This window comes from Salmo salar, chromosome ssa10 (genome assembly GCF_905237065.1).
Source record: "Salmo salar chromosome ssa10, Ssal_v3.1, whole genome shotgun sequence".
NCBI lineage: Eukaryota > Metazoa > Chordata > Actinopteri > Salmoniformes > Salmonidae > Salmo > Salmo salar.
The window spans coordinates 105,440,440-105,457,222 of NC_059451.1; the positions used below are offsets into that span (position 1 = coordinate 105,440,440).

Below are 16,783 nucleotides of genomic sequence, written 5' to 3' on the forward strand. Positions count from 1 at the left end.
CATGCTGCTTAAGTGTGCCTTGAATTCCAGATAAATCACACATAGTGTCACCAGTAAAGCATCCCCACACCATCACTCCTCCTCCATGCTTCACGGTGGGAACTACACATGCAGAGATCATCCGTTCACCTACTCTGCGTCTCAAAAAGACACGGCGGTTGGAACCAAAAATATCTCATTTGGACTCATCAGACAAAAGGACAGATTTCCGCCGGTCTAATGTCAATAGCTCGTGTTTCTTGGCCCAAGCAAGTCTCTTCTTCTTATTGGTGTTCTTTAGTAGTGGTTTCTTTGCAGCAGTTTGACCATGGCCTGATTTCACGCAGTTTCCTCTGAACAGTTGATGTTGAGATGTCTGTTACTTGAACTCTGTGAAGCATTTATTTGGGCTGCAATCTGAGGTGCAGTTAATTCTAATGAACTTATCCTCTGCTGCAAAGGTAACTCTGGGTCATCCTTTCCTTAGTCGGTCCTCATTAGAGCCAGTTTCATCATAGCGCTTGATGGTTTTTGCGACTGCACATGAGGAAACTTTCAAAGTTATTGAAATTTTCCAGATTCTCTTACCTTCATATCTTAAAGTAATGATGGACTGTCATTTCTCTTTGCGCATTTGAGCTGTTCTTGCCATAATATGGATGTGGTCTTTTACCAAATAGGGGTGGTATACAGAAGATAGCCCTAACTTCTCATAACACAACTGATTGGCTCAAATTACACAATTCACTTTTAACAATGCACACCTGTTAATTGAAATGCATTCCAGGTGACTACCCCATGAAGCTGGTTGAGAGAATGCCAAGAGTGTGCAAAACTGTCATCAAAGCAAAAGGTGGCTACTTTGAAGAATCTGAAATATAAAATATATTTTGATTTAACACTTTTTTGTTGTTGGTTCATGATTGGATATGTGTTATTTGATCGTTTTGATGTCTTCACTATAATGTAGAAAATAGTAAAAATAAAGAAAAACCCTGGAATGAGTAGGTGTGTCCAAACTTGACTGGTACTGTATATCTGGATTTCTCCTATAGAAATGTTTACAGGTGAGGTTTACTTGTAAAGCAACTCAGGGTCCTTGAAAAGCACTGTATAAGTTCCTATTATTATTATTATTATTATTATTATTATTATAAGCTTAGGAATGAAGTAGGACCTGCACACATGATTGCTCCATCACGTAATTAGGCTAGTAAATATGAATTAGGCCAGTAAATATTCATCAGGCTAGTCAATATGCACACTGTTTAGATCTTTGTCAGGTCCTTACATACTGGCATTAACATGGCCCTTACTGTCAGCAGAAAAAGGGGTTAAAAATGTCATTGCCTGGAATGGCCTGACTGCTTTTACCACTTTGTTTGTAGTATGTGTTATTTATCTCCTGGCACTTGCTGTCAAGGCCTTGGCTTTTTACTAAATTAGGTAAAAGCTCAGAGTCAAATTGCCTGTCGCTTCAGGGAAAATTATGTATGGTACCCCTACTACACACACACACACACACACACACACACACACACACACACACACACACACAGCAGAGACACACACAGCAGAGACACACACATTGCCTAACGAGGGGAGGGATTATAATCCTGACTGACGTTTACCAAGTAGTTCTCGTCTGCCTTGTTGGCTTTCATTGTCCAGATGACTGGGGCAGGGGTGTGTGTGAAAAGGCTGCATGGAGGGGAAATATGCATTAAGTGCAGTGCACAGACAGCTCTCATTAGTTCACATTTGAATTGAATTTATTTTGGGTAACAGACATATACAACAAAATGTACAATGTGGACCCAGAGGATATCACTTGGAATTATTCATTAAAACGCTGGTTTCCAAAGTGGTCTACGATGGTAAAAATAAATAAATACATATAATGATTAAAAGGCGAGACAAAATTACAAACAATCTTAAACAATCATAAATACATTAATTTATATTGACATCCTAAAAAGTGGCACTATTCACTGCACTTCTCCCTAACCTTAAAAATCAACCATATTCATTTCACATTAAAACAATTTATTCATTGCACATCATACCTACAGTATCATTCAAATAAATACACTTGACCTGCGGTAAGGGGCACAAGGGGTAGTGGAGTGGTTTCTCTTACTTAGACAACTTTGTCCAAATGAAAACCTTTGCCGGCTTTTTAAAGCCATTTCTACTTTTTCTTTGCTTGATCTCCAAGGGGAGGCTATTCCATAGACAAATGCCTGTATAGAAAAACATGCTCCTCGCAGTACTGTTTACTCTTGGGATTTTACAAGACATAACACTACTGTAGCTCTGGTATTGTAACTGTGTTGGTTAAAGACCATATCAATGTTGTTTTTCATATAACCTGGGGCACGATCATTTAAGGTGTCATACATATGATTATAGTTGGTCCACTCTGGACTCCAAAGGCAACCAGCCGACCTCCCGGAACTGTACCCCTATGTGGGCCCTACGGGGGATATTTAGCATATACCTGATAACATTAACATTATTTTGCACGACCTTTATTGTCTTTCATCTTTTTTGATAGCCCACTATACCAAGCAGAGCAGGCATAATCAAAATTACACCGAATCAAGGCTGAGACAAGCAGTTTCTTAATTTTGATGTTAAAATATCTAGTGTTACTATATTAAAATATCAATTTGTTTGCCATTTTAGAAAGAACTTTAGCAGCAATCAGGTCTCTAGAAAGGGATTGATCTAGGGACACACAAAGATAAATTACACTTGTTTTAGATTCAATCTCCTTGCCTGCACAGTTTACCTTTTATCTTGTCAAACCTAAGCAATCTACGTTTTGTTCTAAACAAAATTGATTCAGTTTTTACCAAATGTAGCGACAATTTGTCAGTCAACCAATCTCTAACAAAATGCAATTCCTTTTACTCAGGGTCTCCTCTATGTCAAATTGTTTTATAAAGCCCTTCTTACATCAGCTGATATCTCAAAGTGCTGTACAGAAACCCAGCCTAAAACAGCAAGCAATGCAGATGTAGAAGCACGGTGGCTAGGAAAAACTCCCTAGAAAGGCCAGAACCTAGGAAGAAACCTAGAGAGGAACCAGGCTATGAGGGGTGGCCAGTCTTCTTCTGGCTGTGTAAACTGTATCCTTCCCTGATACCAGTATGGCAGTGTCATCAGCATAAAGCAGGAGTTTGCTCTTTAAGTGTATCTAACATATCATTAACCTGTATATAAGAGGGGCCTAAAATGTATCCCTGCGGTACTCCACAGGATATTTCTTTGTCCTCTGACAGAACATCACCAACATTACATACTTGTGTTCTGTTCATCAGATAAGACCTAAACCAATTCACTGTTACATCATTTAGACCCAAACATTTCAGTTTCATCAGGAGAATATCATGGTCCACAGTGTCAAAAGCTTTTGCATGTCTAACATGACCATACCTGTATAGTTCCCCTTCTATTTCAGGCTCACTGTATAGACACATTCCTCCCAAAAAACTATTTCCGTTCATCGTTATTGACTTTTCGTCCTCTTATCCTCTCGTACTCTATTGACCTCTTGTCCTCTGTCTCTGCATTGTGTATTTATCTTCAAAATATTCTTATACTGTGGTCAAAAAGGTGGATAAGGCAAGTATCAGTGGAATGAGCTGTTCTAAAGCCAGATTGGAGTTCATAAATAAGTTTGTGCTCAAGAAGGTATCCCTTAAGGTATCCCTATTTTCCATTGCAAAACCTTAATGGATACGACCCTGGTGTAATGCCTTACCTGGAAATAGAAAATATAGAAAATGTATCTCACTGACTTCCCGCACTGCTAATAGCATGGTGCTGATGCTGCAACACTAACCGTACAAGGAAAGGGGCGGTGTGCTCAACCTCTGCATCCACTGCATTAGAACTTGCTTAGTGTGCTTGTCATGTTTATTTGGAAAGCCAAGTGATGTTAACATTCAGTGTTACTGGTTGTTTTGACTCCCAGACATTCTCTCTCTCTCTGCCCACGGTGACTTTGACTCCCATTTTGACTCCCAGACATTCTGTCTCTCTCTGCCCACGGTGACTTTGACTCCCATTTTGACTCCCAGACATTCTGTCTCTCTCTGCCCACGGTGATTTTGACTCCCAGACATTGTATCTCTCTGCCCCACAGTGACTTTGACTCCCTGGACGAACGGGACCAACAGAAAAACAACCAGTTGGGCTTCGACGTGGCCGAGCGGGAGTTTGGAATCTCGCCCTGCATGACGGGCAAGGAGATGTCCCAGGTGTCAGAGCCCGACAAGCTCTCCATGGTCATGTACCTCAGCCAGTTCTACGAGATGTTCAAGGACACAGTTCCCCCTGGGGCCGGAGGTGAGAAATGCTCACCTCTGGTTAGTTATATGAATATGGTTTTTATGTGGGGGGTGGGGGAGTGTTGAAGATTGGTGGAAATGTTATACACACTGAGTGATCAGTAATATATATATATATACTGCTCAAAAAAATAAAGGGAACGCTTAAACAACACATCCTAGATCTGAATGAAAGAAATAATCTTATTAAATACTTTTTTCTTTACATAGTTGAATGTGCTGACAACAAAATCACACAAAAATAATCAATGGAAATCCAATTTATCAACCCATGGAGGTCTGGATTTGGAGTCACACTCAAAATTAAAGTGGAAAACCACACTACAGGCTGATCCAACTTTGATGTAATGTCCTTAAAACAAGTCAAAAATGAGGCTCAGTAGTGTGTGTGGCCTCCACGTGCCTGTATGACCTCCCTACAACGCCTGGGCATGCTCCTGATGAGGTGGCGGATGGTCTCCTGAGGGATCGCCTTCCAGACCTGGACTAAAGCATCCGCCAACTCCTGGACAGTCTGTGGTGCAACGAGGCGTTGGTGGATGGAGCGAGACATGATGTCCCAGATGTGCTCAATTGGATTCAGGTCTGGGGAACGGGCGGGCCAGTCCATAGCATCAATGCCTTCCTCTTGCAGGAACTGCTGACACACTCCAGCCACATGAGGTCTAGCATTGTCTTGCATTAGGAGGAACCCAGGGCCAACCGCACCAGCATATGGTCTCACAAGGGGTCTGAGGATCTCATCTCGGTACCTAATGGCAGTCAGGCTACCTCTGGCGAGCACATGGAGGGCTGTGCGGCCCCCCAAAGAAATGCCACCCCACACCATGACTGACCCACCGCCAAACCGGTCATGCTGGAGGATGTTGCAGGCAGCAGAACGTTCTCCACGGCGTCTCCAGACTCTGTCACGTCTGTCACGTGCTCAGTGTGAACCTGCTTTCATCTGTGAAGAGCATAGGGCGCCAGTGGCGAATTTGCCAATCTTGGTGTTCTCTGGCAAATGCCAAACGTCCTGCACGGTGTTGGCCTGTAAGCACAACCCCCACCTGTGGACGTCTGGCCCTCATACCACCCTCATGGAGTCTGTTTCTGACCGTTTGAGCAGACACATGCACATTTGTGGCCTGCTGGAGGTCATTTTGCAGGGCTCTGGCAGTGCTTCTCCTGCTCCTCCTTGCACAAAGGCGGAGGTAGCGGTCCTGCTGCTGGGTTGTTGCCCTCCTACGGCCTCCTCCACGTCTCCTGATGTACTGGCCTGTCTCCTGGTAGCGCCTCCATGCTCTGGACACTACGCTGACAGACACAGCAAACCTTCTTGCCACAGCTCGCATTGATGTGCCATCCTGGATGAGCTGCACTACCTGAGCCACTTGTGTGGGTTGTAGACTACGTCTCATTCTACCACTAGAGTGAAAGCACCGCCAGCATTCAAAAGTGACCAAAACATCAGCCAGGAAGCATAGGAACTTCGAAGTGGTCTATGGTCCCCACCTGTAGAACCACTCCTTTATTGGGGGTGTCTTGCTAATTGCCTATAATTTCCATCTGTTGTCTATTCCATTTGCACAACAGCATGTGACATTTATGGTCAATCAGTGTTGCTTCCTAAGTGGACAGTTTGATTTCACAGAAGTGTGATTGACTTGGAGTTACATTGTGTTGTTTAAGTGTTCCCTTTATATTTTTGAGCAGTGTATTATGCACCAAACAGACCAGAAACAGGGAGGGACTACCTGAACTCGTCCAATGGGAAATGCTTGTAATTTTCATGACCCTAGTGTAACGCCTTACATTTTGTATATTTTATATTTCCAGATAACCAGAACATGAGCCCTGAGGAGAAGGTTGCGTTGATCAACAGCACTAAGTCTCCCATCTCCTTCCTTAGCAAGCTGGGCCAGAGCATCGCCATATCCCGCAAACGCAACCCCAAGGTCCTCCAATGCATCATTGTCAGCTCAGCAGTCCCATTCCCTTTAGCACTGTGTTTTACTGTGCTACTGCTGTGTATATCGTCATCTTATAATGCTACTGTAGGAGTCAATAGCTGTCTTCCCGAAATAACCACTGACATGTGATTATGTGATCAACAGGACAAGAAGGAGAAGGATGTGGATGGTTTGGGGAAGAGGAGGAAGACTAGCCAGGCTGGCCATTCTGAAGAAGTGCGTAAAACTTTCAAGGGTTACAAATATAATTCAGACGTTGAACTCTGCTTTGCAGACGGATAGAAACGTCTCTCAGGTTAAACTCATTCTCTGGTTTCGTATTGTCCATGTGTTTGTAACAGGAGGAGGTTTTGAGGGGTAACCATGATGACAGGCCGTCCAACAGTACTGCTCTAACGGAGAGGAAGATGAAGGAAGAGACAGCAGCTGTAGGGAACCATAACAAAGTCAAGTCCATGGCCACCCAGCTCCTCGCCAAGTTTGAGGAGAATGCTCCTGCAGAGTCCAAGGGCCTCAAACGACAGGTATGGAGAGACTCATTATGTCTGGGTGGTGTTAACGATGGGAGAAGGAGTAGTCTTGCTTGCCCGGATGGGGGAAGAGACTAGATACGGAGTAAACTGTTTTAAACATGAGAACTGTTGCTTGAGATTTAGCTTTCCTGGATGATAATGACATGAAGATAGCTTTGTTTGTCTAGACAGTGTTTTGTTTGTCTAGACAGAGTAAATATGCAGAACTTAGATGTAGATCTATTTCATCTCATGGCGTCTAACATGACTCCAAGTCTCGTGATGCTGAGTGTGTAGCAACACTGTACTACTGTATTAATGTGTTGAACTCCAGGGCCTGTATTCATAAAGCTTCAGAGTAGGAGTGCTGCTCTAGGATTAGTTTTCCTTTTTAGATCATAATGAATGATTAAATAAAATGCATAATTAAAACTCCATTTAGCAGACAATTTTATCCAAAGCAACTTAGTCATGTGTGGACAGATTCTTTAAGTATAGGTGGTCCTAGGATTCCAACCCACTATCCTGGCATTGCAAGAGCCATGCTCTACCAACTGAGCTACAGAGGACCTGATCTTACATCAGCACTCCTACACTGAGACGCTTTGTGAATATGGGCCCAGAATGCTAGTATTGATGTGGCCCGGGCCTGGCGACTAACAGTAGGTAGGATGATAGTGGTGACTGTCTGGCTCCTCTGGGACTATGGGGAGAAATGGGTTTACAGACTCAACCCAAGACCTGATCCTGGGACAGTCACCCTGAGAGGCAATACTGCAGGCCAGGAGCAGTGGGGGGGCTCTGTGGGCTAGTGGAACACAAGCTACTATTGTTGACATAGAAAGACAACTCACAGGCAGCATTGCCAAGTGGTGCCAAATCTAAAATTCCTGCTCGGGATGTGTGTGTTGCTATTGTGAAATCTGATACAATCTTTGATACACAAAAGACTCGGTTGATGTAAATTGAATTGATGACACGTTAGAAGTAGCCTGCCTCAGGTCAAGAGCTTTGAGCAGAATGCTAGAAGCGTTTCTGTCTTGGTCACAGATTTGTACAATCTGAAATATGATTGGTAAATCAATGTTGAGTCATCTTCTTTTCTAATGGTATAATAACCAGCTACAAATGGCCCATCAAAGAGGCTGTACAGTACAAGTTGGTTTATAGGCGCTAAGCCCTACTTATGTTGAGTCCCACTGGTGGTAATATTCAATTTGATTCTGCTGCTGCTGTGTTGAATTGGGACAGTGTGTTGCACCAGAATGGCTGAAAGTGGAGTGTGTCTGTGTGCGTGTTTCAAACCACGGGGCTTCACCTTTTCACCCCTTCTTTGACCCTTCACTCTTTGCATGAAATGCTGACAATGTCTTTGCCACAGTGTCCATATTATTTTTCTTAAGTCTATAGTAAATTACAAGCCTAAGATGGTTCCAGTTTGTACAATAATAATGCATGTCATATTGTCCAGACGTAGGATCTTAATTTGAGCCAGTTTGCTACAGCATGAAAATAATCCTGGAGCAACAGGAAATGTGAATTTTATAATTAATGCACATGTTTGCAGGGGTTGATAACATTTTTCATTACGGTCTGAAATTTAAAAGTGGAAATTACAAACTTTAGAAGCCTTTTTAAAACTTAAATACACTACAAGTTTGCACTTCCTGCTTTGCTTAAATTCTCAGCAACAAAAGAGTGATCAAATGAACATCCAACATTTGTAGTCACATTACATTACACAGCATGCTATTCTTATGACACACACAATTTACTTTTGGTTTTTGCTCCCAGTTTGTTTTCCAACCAGCATAACTCTGTCTTCTGATGATTCACTTCCCTCTCTATTTTTCTCTTCTTCCTCTCCTCTCCACCAATCATGGATCATGACTTTGACTCATGGTTGGTTGCGCTCACTGTGTCCTGGTCTCTTATTGGCCACTTTGACTGTCACTCATCTTCCACTGGTCAAAGGGGGATTCTCTGCCCAATCTGGATCTCCTTGTGGCGCAGCCCCCTCCCCCGCCTCCTGCCCCCCTGGACCCCCCCAGGGAGTCTGTCCGCCTAGCTCTGGTCCCTGCATGGAGACAGGTAAAGAGTGGACACTTCACCTCCCTCCCCTAGACCCTTGTCTAACCCCTGGATGTCTCTAACCAACCGTCTCTCTGCTGTGTTTTACAGTAGTATACATGGGGAAAACTGCTTTGTGTCCAGATTGTTAACTGTTATCGATCCTAGACATAGCATGCTTTATTTTCTGTGGAGTGATGAAACCAGTAGTTCCATGTGTGTGGTGTCAGAATAAGAAGCTGTGTGTGGGTGCTGTTCGTCCCAGACAGTGAGTGACGTGATGTCATGTTCTCTCTCGTCTCATGTGGCGTATCCCTCTCCTTCTCCCTATCCCTCTCTCACCCCTGCCATGTTGTCTCAGAAACAAACCCAACAGCAGGAGCAGCTCAGCTTTGGCTATAAGGAGAAGTTTAAGTGTCAGACCCTACCCAACAGAGGGGAGCAGGTATGGCTAGCTGGTCTGACGCTGTAGTAGTCCCTGCCTACTAGGCGGTCTCCCCTCTCCAGCTAACCGTGCTATCATAGGTAGTTACTAGCTAGCTAACATCCCCTGCTTTTGATAGACAAAGGCTATCGCTTCAGCTTAGCTCAGTTGGCTTCATTGTGCTAATCATCAAAGTTTTAGCTTATTTTGCTTGTGCACTAATCATCAAAGCTGCTTTGTAGTTTTTTTGTTTAGTTCTTTTTAAATTAAATATGCTTAGTCTAACAGTTTGAGCCCCTAAGTGAAATGGCCAGTTCAGAGCTGTGCTTGATTGACCCATGAAAGCTAATCTGCAGTTGAGCTAATTGGTTGGAAATAGTCTGTCGTGAAAAATATTTTCTGTGGAAATAATTAGCTAACAGACCGTTAAGCCATTAACATCAAGACCAGGGCTCTCCAGCCCTGTTCCTGGAGAGCTACCCTCCTGTAGGTTTTCACTCCAGCCCTGTTCCTGGAGAGCTACCCTTCTGTAGGTTTTCACTCCAGCCCTGTTCCTGGAGAGCTACCCTCCCGTAGGTTTTCACTCCAGCCCTGTTCCTGGAGAGCTACCCTCCTGTAGGTTTTCACTCCAGCCCTGTTCCTGGAGAGCTACCCTCCCGTAGGTTTCACTCCAACCCTAATCTACCGCACCACATTCTAATAATTAGCTGGTTGATAAGATAAATCAGGTTAGTTATAACGGGTTTGAGTGAAAACCTTCAGGAGGGTAGGTAGCTCTCCAGGAACAGGGCTGGAGATAAAACCTACAGGAGGGTAGCTCTCCAGGAACAGGGTTAGAGTTAAAACCTACAGGAGGGTAGCTCTCCAGGAACAGGGCTGGAGTTAAAACCTACAGGAGGGTAGCTCTCCAGGAACAGGGCTGGAGATAAAACCTACAGGAGGGTAGCTCTCCAGGAACAGGGCTGGAGATAAAACCTACAGGAGGGTAGCTCTCCAGGAACAGGGCTGGAGTTAAAACCTACAGGAGGGTAGCTCTCCAGGAACAGGGCTGGAGATAAAACCTACAGGAGGGTAGCTCTCCAGGAACAGGGCTGGAGTTAAAACCTTCAGGAGGGTAGGTAGCTCTCCAGGAACAGCCTCTCCAATACCACTTTTCCATCTCACACACTCATTTTCACTGATTAGTGTACATGTTTTAGTAGCTCTTCAGACTCATGTAAGTAGGGTTGCAAAATGTTTGGAACTTTCAATAAATTCCCTGCTTTTTCAGAAATCCCAGTTGGATGATTTCCCGGAATCAGGAGGTAATAAGCAGGAAATCAGGATTCCTCCAACCAGGATTTCTGGAAAACTAGTGAATTTATTGAAAGTTCCAAACATTTTGCAACCCTACACATAAGTATACTCTCGCTCACCACAGTATTTCATACTTTTCTCATAATGCTATTCCTCTCGCTTTTTTCTCATTCACTCACAAGAGCGTCCCAAAAGGTTTTTGTGGCCGTAAAAAAAATAATAATAATAATAATAATATTTCTCTCATGCTTGCTTAACTGTAAACTAATTAGTTGGTGAATGTGAAGAAATTTTGTTTATTTGCCTTAATTTTCAAATGCGTCCAGTGGGTGGTGTGTGTGCCTGTGTGTGATGAAACGGTGTTGGCTTGAGTGTGTAGTGTGGTAGAATGCCAGCGGTAGTTACAAGAATGAGTGTGTAGTGTGGTAGAATGCCAGCGGTAGTTACAAGAATGAGTGTGTAGTGTGGTAGAATGCCAGCGGTAGTTACAAGAATGAGTGTGAGGGTGATACTGTAGCAGATGATTGTTTTAGCCTATTGGATGTGAATCATTAGTTAAATTGATATTAATATGTGAATGTTTGTTGACTCATTGAATTCAAAAGTGAATTTGGATGAGGCAATATGATACCTGAAGGGTGCAGAGCTGTGTCTGTGTGTGCACGTGTTGAACGGAGGAATTGTGCACGTCAGTGACACCAGCAAGTGACGGCCTGTCTTCCTCTCCACTCTCAAGCCAAGAAGCAGTACAGAGTCAATCTGTGGCTCACGGAGCTGCCCTAAGAAAACCATTCTGCTCTCCTCCTCTTCCACCACCTCCTCACTCTCTCTTCACTCACAGGTGACCAGTCTGTGCCATACCAGACCAGACACACTCCCCTGTCCTCTGCCTTGTTGATCCTTTATCTAACCTCTATCCTCTCAGGTCTTGACTTTTGTCTTACCTTACGAACAAGTTATCCAGTTGTGCCGTCAAAGTAGAAAGCTAAATGTAGTGACTCTTCTTCCCCTCCCTATATTAACGTCTTAGACGTTAGCATTTTGCTACACTTGAAATAACATCTGCGAACCATGTGTATGTGACAGTAACATTTGATTTGAGGACTTCCAACCTAACTAAAATAAACTGTATCTAGTCTTAGTTTCCGTTCTTCTCATCAGTGGGTTTCTTGTGTTGTGGCTGACCAGCGTGTAGGTGGGGGCCTTGTTGCCATACTTTCTGCAGTGAAAGATCTGATGCTGTATATGGCATGCTGTGGTTTGTTTCTGAGCGGAGAAACATGGTCCTAGCTGTCAGTTTAAGTGTCTGTGTGTCCTTCAGCATTGTGATGGAGGAGTTATGGAGGAGGAAGACACCACCCAGGACCAGACCCTTCTGACATACAGGGTAACCATGGTTGAATGGGCCTGTGATCAGTGCTAACCCTCGGGGAACTAACAACACAGGCAGGGTGTGTGTGACTGGGTGTCTCTACGGATTGTGTGGGATGGAAGGGATTGTTGTGGTCAGAATATGATTGGAACAATCAACAAAGTGTAAGCAGATGATGACTTACAGTATGTAAGTATACAGTATTTCAAGGCTAGTTTCATATGTTTAGTTTGGGCACTATTGTTTGCTCTCTGACCATAGCAGTGCTTGCATGCTGACTCATATACAGTATTATATGATATGTGTGCAATTTGTAAATAATAATTTAGTGGGTGCTTATATTTGTCCTATTTGACACATGTACAAGTGTGTATTAATATGCATGTGTGAATTGGAAATGAGTTTTTTTAAATATCCCAACTCCCCCTGAAAGAGTGGGTTGTCAATAGATGTCTGTTATTTCATAGCCTGTCTTAAATTCTCAATCCAACCATACCAGCTAACTGCATCAAACCAGTATTATCATTTTTGGGACAAACAGACTGTAAACACACACAATGCTTACCTTCGTTTAATCTGCAGAAATGGAAACCCGTGCAGCTTGACGAGCCAGAGCCTATTCACATCCCTAGCATTCAGGAGAGGTCTGCGAGATTAGTCGCTAAGTTTAAGGGTAAACCTGAGAAACCAAAGGTGAACACCATGGCATGTTGTGTGAAAAAACAGAGCCGTATATAATCAGTCAATTCATTATCTGTAAGTGATAGGCCTTGTGGATTTATTCATTTTTTTTTAATCGTTCGAGTGTCTTTGGTGTTGGTTTACTACTGTACTCTAGCTAAGAGCTAATTCCTCATTGTCATCATTCTCAGTCCTGTTGCCTTTTCTGAACTGTCCTACATTATTTATCTGTCCTTTCTTTCCCCTGGAGCCTAAGAAAAAGCCCTCCCGTTTCTTTATAGAACAGTGGCACCGGTCTGGCAGCCATAGCCCAGAGAGCCCCCTCTCCTCCCCTGAAACGCTCAGACAGGTAGCCCCTCCTCTCTGGGGAGATCTACACTAACACATTACCTCATCTCTGCTTCTTGGAAAACTCACTAGATTGATTTTGATGGATTGACTCGATTTTAAATGATATAAGATATACCTACTGCCATCAAGGACAGCTGCATTATAACATTTCTCCTCAGACTGCTACATTTGACATTTTAGTCATTTAGCAGACACTCTTATCCAGAGAAACTTACAGGAGCAATTAGGGTTAAGTGTCTTGTTCAAGGGGACATCAACCAATCAACCTAGTCATCTCAAGGATTCGACCCAGAAACCTTTTGGTTACTGGCCCAACGCTCTTAACTGCTAGGCTACCAATAACCACCCTGCTAACCAGTAACCTCAATAGCTGACCTAAGCTGAATTTGTCCCTGTTTTTCTACTGTGTTTCTACTGCATGGCAAATAGAAATTGTCTTTGCAACAATGCAGCATTTACAAGTACACCATAAATGAGTAGTCACCTCCACTAATAGTGGATCAGTTATGTCAAGACACAGCAGTCAGGAAACCCTTGTTAGTATGCATAGGTCAGATGAACCTGTCACATAAAAATCACTTAAACCACCAAAGCGAGCACAAATAGCCTAGCACACAAGGCTAAAACCTCTATCACAATCAATCGGGTTGCTCTCGCAAAAGAGGTTTCTAACCTCAATGGTCTTTCCTGGTTAAATAAATGTTAAATAATCTGGATCTTGTGTGGAGCATGGGATGCTTTGTGCATGGCAAAATTCTTCCTTACCAGTCCTATTCTGTTCTTTGTAATCTAATAATGTGTTCTTCTGCAGGAGCTAGAGCTTCTGCGCTCTGATGACCAAATGCCGTTACATAGCCTTAGTATACAGGAGAGGGCTGAGCAGCTTGCCTCGCAGTTTCAAAGCAAGCTGGCAAAGCCACAGGTGATACACACCACTCAATAGCCTTGGCCTGGGTTCAAAGTCAAGGACTTTACCAAAAGAACTGTCCTGATCTCTGATCTCCTTAGTTACTTTACAAGATGTCATTAATGTCAGATCGAGTAATAAAACAATACATTAAACACTGCCATTAATCCTATTGTTTACTCAGTATCTGTCATTCGTGTTATGTAGTATTAGAATATGACCCAGCCAAGGGATTTCCATATCAGCTTGTCTTGCATCTTTGCCTATTCTCTTTGTTCTCATGCCAAGTCCTCCTGCCTTAATTGTCTTTTCTTTCTTTCTTTCCCCTGGAGCCTAAGAAAAAGCCCTCCCATTTCTTTATAGAACAGTGGCACCTGTCACGCAGCCATAGCCCAGAGAGCCCCCTCTCCTCCCCTGAAACGCTCAGACAGGTAGCCCCTCCCTCCTGAGGAGATCTGCAGTGGGGCTGACTCTAACACACTACCCTACTCAGTGCCTCTGGGAGATGGGCCAAATAACTCACTGCCTGGCCTCTATGTGATTGAACTGATATCCAATGTGTGTCCTAACAAGCATGTGGACAATGCATAAAGGAATGGTTCATCTCTGGGTGTAAACGCATGTGCCGTTTTAGTCCAAGATACAGCTCAGCTAGCTGTGTTCAAAAATGTGATGACACAGTGAAAAGTGGAAGAGAATGTACTGTAGTCATAGCTATATGAATAATTTATGTTCCAATAGATTGATATTAGCAGTCCCTTAGATGTGGCCTGCATCATTGCAGTGTTGTGGTCACCGTGCTTAGGGACACCCTGTCAGGTGTTTCTCCCTCAGGGCAGCCTAATTTGATCTTCATGTTGACTGAGATGATATATTATAATACCGCATGGTATACAGTAAATCTCATCCATACTTTGAAATATTTAAATAACATACTATGTGCTAACTCTGACCTAAATTGTCTCTCTCTGCAGGACACATTTTATTTAGAGATTTTTGTACATCTAATCCCCGCCATTTTAGGGTTACAGTTAGTGTGTTTGAGATATTACAATGAATCACTGATCTTTGGAATGTACATAGTTGATCCTAACATCCTGTGTCCATGTTGACCAATTATGTTTCTTGTTTTATTAGCCAAAGGGTTGCGCCGGGAGAATTAACACTGTGTGTGTGTGTGTGTGTGTGTGTGTGTGTGTGTTCATATAGCCACAGTTTATTGCTCAGCATCACAGGGCTAGTCAACAGCTGTTGCTCTTCATTAAAGTAATGGTGTGTAGACATCACTGGTGTTGTAATGGTTAAACTCCAAGCACCCTTTCTGTCAGACACTGCATGTGGTGGTGTGGCTCATGGCTTTATTAGTGTAAATGAGGGTTCAAGAGTTCTATGCAGTTGGTTTGCACATATTTGAAAACACTAATTCAAAGCAGTTCATTGGATTGGTGAGCCGACACATCTACACGCTTGATCAACCAAACATGGCTTCATTTCCCTCTCATGATATCATTTGTTTTCCAGTGCTCTTTAGTGCCTTACATAGTGTACTACCAGACCTCCTATCATAGTTTACTGCTCTTCCTCATACTACTATGTCGTTCCTTTCTCTCACATTCCTTTGCATTCTTTGCATGTTTTTATTTTTCCTCCAGGTCTCTGTTTCTCTCATCCTACTGTCCTTTCTTTCTTTCTCTCTCTGCCATCGATAGAGATATTTAAAGATCTACACAGGGGGAGTAAGCTTATTGGCTGATCAGATAGCCAATCAGCTTCAACCTCAGGAGGAACCCAAGCCCTTACTTGACCAGAGGGAATTGGTGGAATTGGTAAGAGCCAATAGTGTCGTAGGGCACTAGGCATGTTGTAGACTCAAGAGTGAAGTGACTCCAGCTTGCGAATGCAGCTGTGGTGTTTGGGGATAATGAGTTTAACTAGGACTTCCTACCAGTTCTAGAGAACGATTTGTAATTGTGTGTTTCTTAGAAACTAACTCTGTCACCAGTGTTCTGTTTGTGTGGAACATTTTGACCTTGTGTTTGTTGTGGTATCTAAAATGTGCTACAATCTCAGGTGTTTCTGAAAATGCAAACTACTTCTGTTTTAGTGGCCCATGTTATGACCTACTAGGCTGTGAATGGTTTGATATCAATGGAACAGTTGATCCCATTATTCTCTATCAGTTCGATTTTCCCACTAAGTTGTGAAGCTGGGGCTTCATGGAAATACCTACCCTCTCTCTCCATCGCTCTGCACCTCTCCCCTGCCCCTGATCTAATCTCCTCTCCCCCTCTTCCTTTACAGGGTTCCCTGAGGAAGGAGTTTCCCCAGAACATCGGGGGCAGTGACGTGTGCTTCTTCTGCCAGAAGCGTGTGTACGTGATGGAGCGGCTGAGTGCCGAGGGCAAGTTCTTCCACCGCAGCTGCTTCAAGTGTGACTACTGCGGAACGACGCTTAGATTGTCGTCCTACGCCTTTGATGTGGAGGATGGTACGTGCTCACAAGATGCGTCTTTAGACCACTCACCATGATTATAATGTAGTGTGCTTTTCAGTCAATGTAATAGAAATGTAAGCCGGTCCCAGATCTGTTTGTTAAATGTGAAGTGATCTAGCTTGCATACGCTGTTGATATGTGATCAAAAACACCCCACTGAATGAGTCACTTTGTTTTCTCTTGACAAAATTCAAACAGGGCACAGACATTACTGACACACAATCAGATGTATCATGTGTGTTTAGAAATCCCTTTTTACATCAGCAGATGGTACAAAGTGCTGTACAGAAACCCAGCCTAAAACCCCAAACAGCAAGCAATACAGATGTAGAAGCACGGTGGCTAGGAAAAACTCCCTAGAAAGGCATGGAACTTAAGGAAGAAACC

At 43.3% G+C, this 16,783-nt stretch overlaps 1 protein-coding gene across 30 annotated transcripts in view; it reads left to right on the plus strand.

Annotated features, from left to right (window-relative positions):
• The window catches only part of LOC106561386 (protein-methionine sulfoxide oxidase mical3a), a 157,517-nt gene that overhangs the window by 89,849 nt on the left and 50,885 nt on the right, over positions 1-16,783 (plus strand). For 23 of the 30 annotated variants that reach the window (XR_006757069.1, XR_001318787.2, XR_006757070.1 and 20 more), the window contains 14 exons: positions 4,133-4,335; positions 6,156-6,274; positions 6,434-6,505; positions 6,631-6,813; positions 8,776-8,892; positions 9,233-9,316; positions 11,328-11,432; positions 11,913-11,978; positions 12,546-12,656; positions 12,895-12,993; positions 13,807-13,917; positions 14,235-14,333; positions 15,612-15,728; positions 16,204-16,390. Coding sequence is in view for 27 of the 30 variants with exons in the window: in XM_045688313.1 (XP_045544269.1) it covers positions 4,133-4,335; positions 6,156-6,274; positions 6,434-6,505; positions 6,631-6,813; positions 8,776-8,892; positions 9,233-9,316; positions 11,328-11,432; positions 11,913-11,978; positions 12,546-12,656; positions 12,895-12,993; positions 13,807-13,917; positions 14,235-14,333; positions 15,612-15,728; positions 16,204-16,390 (1,673 nt within the window). In the remaining 3 variants the exon portion in view is untranslated. The remainder of the gene's footprint in view (positions 1-4,132; positions 4,336-6,155; positions 6,275-6,433; positions 6,506-6,630; positions 6,814-8,775; positions 8,893-9,232; positions 9,317-11,327; positions 11,433-11,912; positions 11,979-12,545; positions 12,657-12,894; positions 12,994-13,806; positions 13,918-14,234; positions 14,334-15,611; positions 15,729-16,203; positions 16,391-16,783) is intronic. The other 7 variants (XM_045688330.1, XM_045688329.1, XM_014125310.2 and 4 more) reach the window with 4 other exon arrangements.